Source organism: Gossypium arboreum, chromosome 10 (genome assembly GCF_025698485.1).
Source record: "Gossypium arboreum isolate Shixiya-1 chromosome 10, ASM2569848v2, whole genome shotgun sequence".
In the NCBI taxonomy this organism is placed as follows: domain Eukaryota; kingdom Viridiplantae; phylum Streptophyta; class Magnoliopsida; order Malvales; family Malvaceae; genus Gossypium; species Gossypium arboreum.
The window spans coordinates 35,461,815-35,468,808 of NC_069079.1; the positions used below are offsets into that span (position 1 = coordinate 35,461,815).

General features: G+C 25.1%; 1 protein-coding gene across 1 annotated transcript; it reads left to right on the forward strand.

Moving 5' to 3' along the window:
- The first annotated feature begins 694 nt into the window (after positions 1–694).
- Positions 695–6,315, forward strand: LOC108488658 (stearoyl-[acyl-carrier-protein] 9-desaturase, chloroplastic-like). The gene is made up of 3 exons (XM_017792950.2): positions 695–882; positions 4,947–5,451; positions 5,547–6,315. The coding sequence occupies exons 1-3, from the start codon at positions 755–757 to the stop codon at positions 6,105–6,107; spliced, it is 1,194 nt and encodes a 397-aa protein (XP_017648439.1). The 5' UTR covers positions 695–754; the 3' UTR covers positions 6,108–6,315.
- The last annotated feature ends 679 nt before the right edge of the window (positions 6,316–6,994 follow it).

Consider the following 6,994-nt stretch of genomic DNA (forward strand, 5'->3'; position numbering starts at 1 on the left):
TAAAAAGAAAGTTATCTTAATTCTCTATTTAAATTTTTACCTCTTTTAGTCTTTAAACTTACAATGTTTGTCAAATCATCTCAAAATAGATGAAAATTAACGTTTGTTAACTTTGTTAACGTAGCATACACGTAGATTGTCATGTCACAATTAATTAATTTTTTAAAAATTTTAAAAAATTAAATATTTATTTTAAAAAATTAAAAATTATTAAAAGAGTATAAAGTATTTTTAATTTTTTTAAAAAGAATAATAATTGTTAGTGTGACATATACGTGGATTGTCAAGTTAGTAAAGTTAACAGACATTAAGTTTTTGAGAAGGGATTATATGAAACTGTGATTCCAGGTCATTCCAATCCCTTTCCAATAGGAGGATGAAAAATCATATTTTTTTTCTTGATTTTCAGATTTTCCCTCTTGAAAAAATTCAAATTCAACTAAAAATACTGAAAATCAGGAGGAAAAATCTGATTTGTCATTCTTCTATTGGAAAATGATAGGGATGATATGGAATCACAGTCATATAATCCTTTCTCTTAAATTTTCTATTCATTTTGGAGTGATTTGATAAATAATACAAATTTAATGACTAAAAAAGTTAAAATTAAAATTAGGCAATCAGTAATTTAAAGGAAAGTTAGGGGCAATGATAAAAGTAAAGAGTATATATAGGGTTCATTCTTCCTTAGAAAAACAGAGGGAAACTCCCGAAAAGAAAGAATCTAAATATAAATCAGAAGGAAGAAAAGAAAATGGCATTGAAATTCGTTAGTATGAGTTTTCAGTCGCAGGAAGGCCCATGTTCTGGTGGTCTTCCAGCAATGGCGAGCTTCGGATCTCCCAGGTTTTTCATGACATCCACTGTGCCTTCTGCCAACATGTTAGTTCTTATTGTGTTCCTTGTTCTAACGTCATACTCTTGTTATTTCTTCGCTTGAGTTTCTGCGCTAGGTTCCTTAGTTTTAAATTTTTTATTTAAAAGAATTATCCTAGGAACAAAGAGACAATAATCCCAACATAAACATCTGGTAATAAGCCCTCATAATGTACCTCCCAGGTCCCTGCAACTAAACAAAAAATGATCCACAGATTCTAGGGAAGCAACCGCCTATGAATTTATGTACAGATTCTAGAGTTTTATACCTACCTTGCCATATTAATCCATGTCCCATTCAACCCTCTGCTACTACCACCGTTCCATTTCTAGTTCACCTTAGGAGGGAGATTCAACACCATTTTCCCTTCCTTTTCTTACTATAGTTCCCATTAAAACTTCATTTATTTGATATACGTCTTTTATTAATTTATCTAAATTTAAATGAATTAATTATATAATAATAAATTCCGTTAGTTTAATTAAATACAGTAGGTTAGGCCATAACTAAGCCATTAAATTCTACTTTTAGATTGATTTCTTTTAATATAATTTATTAGAAAAATATATTAAACATTTAATCAGTTAGGGATAAATTTAGAGTCATTATTGCATAAACTATTCATATAAATGAAAACAATTTTTTACTCTTTTAACAACATTATCATCTTTAAAATACAACTATCGAAACTATGTTAAGGCAACTCACAATCATCTTCTTTTTTTTCTTTTTTTTTTAAATAGAATAATTTTATATTTAAAAATATCAATATTTTTATTTCATAATTTGATCACCATGTTAAATAATTCTAACATAAGAGCTTTAAACGAGTAAAATATACTTAGTGAATGATTAATATATAGAAAAATAATTAAAAATTACACATTTCTAGGATTGCAAAAAAAAAAAGAAGAAAATTGAAGAAAGGAATTTCATTTTATGATTAGTAATTAATTAAAAATATAATATAAAATATTGATAATAATTATCCTAATTATAAAGATTAATAATTGTAAAACGATTGTGCATGATGAAAATATTAATAGTAAACTGTTGATAAAATAGAATATATGATTAAAAAAAAAAAAGAGAGTAAAGTAAACATAAAATTGCTCTACTATGAATGAGGTTTGGCTTGACTTTAACTATTACAGCAGTCAATTTAGGCACCTAACTTAAGACCTATTTGTTGGTCATTAATGATTATTATATCATTTATAGGAAGTTACAAGATATTGGTCGCCACAACAAATGTCATATGGCTTTATGAATTTTAAAAAGGATAATTACTTATTTAGTTTTTATTAAACTTGCACTTGTTAGTCAATTCACTCAAAATGGATGAAAATTTTAATGTTTTTAACTTTACTGATGTAGAATAATGTAGATGTCGGTCTACAATTAATTAATTTTAAAATTTTTAAAATTTTAAAAAATATATATTATTTTTTAAAAAGTATAAAATTATAAAAAATTATTTTATTTTAAAAAATTAATTAACTACTAACGTGACATAGCATGGCAATAATAACAAAATTATGCCTATTTAGAATGATCAATGATATAATTTACTCTAATTTTAATAGTTAGGGATGAGTCCAAACATACTAAATAGTTGAATGATTATCTATTTGTAATTTATCCATAATATGCAATAAATTTCATAATTAAAAGCTAATTTTTTGTAAATTTTAATGATTGATAAAAACATTTATAGGCACCAAATTTAATGATATTTAAAATTTTAGTTACTTATTTATTGGTCATTAATAATTGTTATAACATTTATAGGAACAACATGAGCTACCGCAATGTGTTTCAACTTTATTGTTTCTCTTTTTTTTTTCTTAAATTTTTTTTAGGCTTTAAATTTAGTTTGAATTATTTGTCAAATCATTTGAAATGGATAAAAAATTTAACGTGGATATCATGTCAACAACCGTTAACATGGCATATGCGTGGCAACATCAATAAAGTTAACAAACATTTTTTTTTATCTATTTTGGGATAATTTAATAAAAATACAAGTTCAATGATTAACAAACATTACTTCTTTTTTTTAACCTTAATTTTAATAATTGGGGATGGGATCCAAACTTATTAAATAGTTGAATGATTATCTATATTCATAATATACAAAAATTTCATAATTAAAAGCTAATTTTTTTTATAAATTGTAAGGAATGATAAATAACAAATAATAATTATTGGTAAATAGTAACTAATAATAAATATGTTAAGTTATATATAAATAAATTGAAAAAATCAGCACATAGAGGTAAAATAGTAGTAACTAAATAATAACGTAAATGTAAACGCATCATTACATATTAATAAATAATTTACAAGACACAAGTAAAGTGTATTATGGGTAAAATAATATGCCACAAAAGTAAATGATTGATAGTAGAAGATAATATTAAAATTTATAATTATGATTCTAAGCATTTATATACCTTATTAATTAAGTAAAAGTATTTTTATAATACATAATTGAAATTATTTTATAAATTTCTAAAACTAACTTATAATTAAATTATCAATGATATATTTTTTAAATTATTTGATCAAAATTAAGTAATATAATTTTTTTATAAAATATTCATATTTTAAGTAATTAGTGTAACTATATATATATATATATATATATATATATATATTTACTTATATAAAGTTCTTGACTGGATTTGATGTTATAAATTAACAAAGAACCAATTTAGAGTGTAAATTAAAAATTTTAGTGTTAAAAATTTAAGTACTGAATTTTTTCTACTAAATTTTATAAGTGTTGGATTTATATTAAAAATTATTTGGTAAATTAGTGAATATATTTATGTTTGTTTGATTCAAATAAATATTAATTTTAAAAGATTATTTATTTTTAATTTTAATCTTATTAGTATAATATTTTATATTATTTTAAATAGTTTTAAATGAAACATAAATATGGTAATTTGAATAATTCTTTTTTAAAAAATAAAATGATAATTTATTTGAATTTTTAATAAAATAAAATAGACTAAATATTTTTTATTTTAAGTGATAAATAGTTACTAATCTACTTATTTTATTTAACATTTTTTTGTTAAAATTTTTTATTAAATAAAAATTAAAATATTTTTATATGCATTTAATTTGAAATTTTTCAACGGTATCAAATGCTCCTTAATTAGAAAGATTGCTCTGTTTTGAAAAAGTTTTACTAAATTAAGCTTATACAATTATCTGCATTGTCAGGTAATCACTCACTATTTATTTTTGGCAAAATGATTTATTTGGGCCTTTAATTTTATATATATAAGTTCTTCATTTAATTTTTCACTTTTTTTTTATTTTAAATTAATTTTTTAATCAAATCACGCCAAAATGAATAGAAAAGTTAACTTTTTTTAACTTTTTAATATGGCATACACGTTGATGACACGTAAGCATTTAATTAATTTTTAAAATTTTTAAAATTATTTTAAAAATAGAACTGATTAAAATTATTTTAAAAGTATATAAAAATATTTTTATATTTTTAATTTTGAAAAATTAATTAAATGTTAATATATCTATGTGTATGCCATGTCAAGAAAGTTAATGAACGTTAACTTTTCTATATATTTTGGGTTGATTCGAAAAAAGCGAAAGTCAAATACTAAAAAACAAAAATTAAATGAATAACTAAAATAACTTTCAGTAAAGTCAAAAGGACAACAAAAATCATTATACCTTTTTTCTAAAAATAAATCCTTTTATATATATGCCATCATCTAATTTATTAATAATGCATAAAATTGTAGAGTGTCAAAATGTAAATCATTATTTTAACACAAATATATTTTTATATAAATATTTCATAAATATATTTTCACATAATCTTTCTCTTTTCATCTAAAATATTTTCCTCGTACATTAGAAATAGGAGAAAACAAGATGTTATTTTGAGGACTTAGCTTAAAGCTCAGAGTGCTAATTTAGCTTAAAGCTCAGAGTGTTAACACAAAACTTACCCACTTGCTACCACCACCATGTTATATAATCTAGTATACATCTAACCATATGAATGAAATTTATTTGAATCCAGGAAAGTTGAGAATCTAAGAAAAACATTCATGCCTCATCTGAAGGTGCAAGATCAGATCACACATTCGATGCAACCGCAAAAGATTGAGATTTTTAAGTCATTAGATAACTGGGTTGAGAACAACATTCTAATTCACCTGAAACCAGTTGAGAAAAGTTGGGAACCCCAGGATTTTCTTCCAGATCCTACGTCGGATGGATTCAATGAGCAGGTGGCAGAGTTAAGGGAAAGGGCAACGGAGATCCCAGATGATTACTTTGTGGTTTTGGTTGGAGATATGATCACAGAGGAAGCCCTTCCAACTTACCAAACAATGCTTAATACCTTAGATGGAGTTCGTGATGAAACAGGCGCTAGCCTTTCTCCTTGGGCAATTTGGACAAGGGCTTGGACTGCTGAAGAAAACAGGCATGGTGATCTGCTTAATAAGTATCTCTACTTGTCTGGAAGAGTCGACATGAGACAAATCGAAAAGACAATCCAGTATTTAATTGGTTCAGGAATGGTAAGTAGGTTACTCACTTCTTGTAGTATAAGATATTTACATATTTACTATATCTATTACTTTATTAAATAAAATTTTCTTTTGAATATTTCTAGGACCCGAAAGCAGAGAACAATCCATATCTTACATTCATCTACACATCATTCCAAGAAAGGGCAACTTTTATTTCCCACAAGAATACAGCCAAAAGTGCTAAAGAGCATGAGAATATTGAGTTGACTAGACTATGTGGTTTCATTGCCGCAGATGAAAAGCGGCATGAGACAGCCTATACTAAAATCGTTGAAAAGCTGTTTGAGATCGATCCTGATCAAACTGTCCGAGCCTTTGCTGACATGATGAGGAAGAATATCAACATGCCCGCTCAATTCATGTACGATGGCCAAGATGAAAACCTTTTCAACCACTTTTCAACTGTTGCACAAAGACTTGGAGTTTACACTACCAAGGACTATACTGATATTCTAGAGTTCTTGGTGGATCAATGGAAGGTGAAGGAATTAACTGGACTTTCAGCGGGTGGGCGAAAAGCTCAAGAGTTTGTGTGTCAACTTCCTCAAAGACTTAGAAAGCTGGAAGTGAGAGCTCAATTAAGGGCTAAGGAAGCACCCAATGTTAAATTTAGTTGGATTTATGATAGAAAATTGAAGCTCTAAGGTATGTGCTTTAATATCCTACAAGTGTGGACTCTAGGATCGTAGAGATTGGCAGATGCTTAATCCATGCAAGGGGCGAAGAGATCAAAGTTGTTTGTGGTTATTTCTGCTTTTTTAAAGTTTGTTTCTTGAGTGTGTTGTTGGTGACCTCTTATGTTCTAAATGAACTCAATATAATAATAAACCAATCAACCTTTAGTTATTTGTAGCTTCATTTTTGAGTTTGTTCCATAAAAAATTTAAAAGTTATTCATTTATTAAAAATGACAAGACCTTAAAACAAATTTAAAATAGATATTTATAACCTTCAAGATAGTTAAAATTCACAAAACTTATAAAATAACATTTAGAATGCAAATTGGGTTTTTTTTTGTCTGCAGCTATAAAAATACTAACATAGAATTTGCTTAGTTAATATTGATAAACAATCAGCATTTATGTAATTGCATTAGAAGTTAACGTTGATTCAAGAGGAGAATAGATTGAAGAATAAGTTCAAGATGGAGAATATTTAATTACTTTCATAATAAATCTCAAAATTAATTCTATTTGTGGTTCAAATATATACTTAAAACTTTAATTTTGATTTAACTATACACATTTAAAGAAATAACTACATTAATTTATTTTTATATTGAATAAATGTAATTACTTATGTATGCAATATATAAACATAAAATGATGTTATATCCATAATTGTGTTAATAAATTTCATGTATACAATTGCATATTAAACCATAATTGATGTATATTTGTGAGACTATCCCTAATATTTATTTTATTTTAATGTTTTAGAATAATGTATTCTTTTAACTTGCCAATTTAAAACATTATCAAAATATTTTATTGCTATATTATTAATTAGTTAAAATTTTAAATAGATAAAA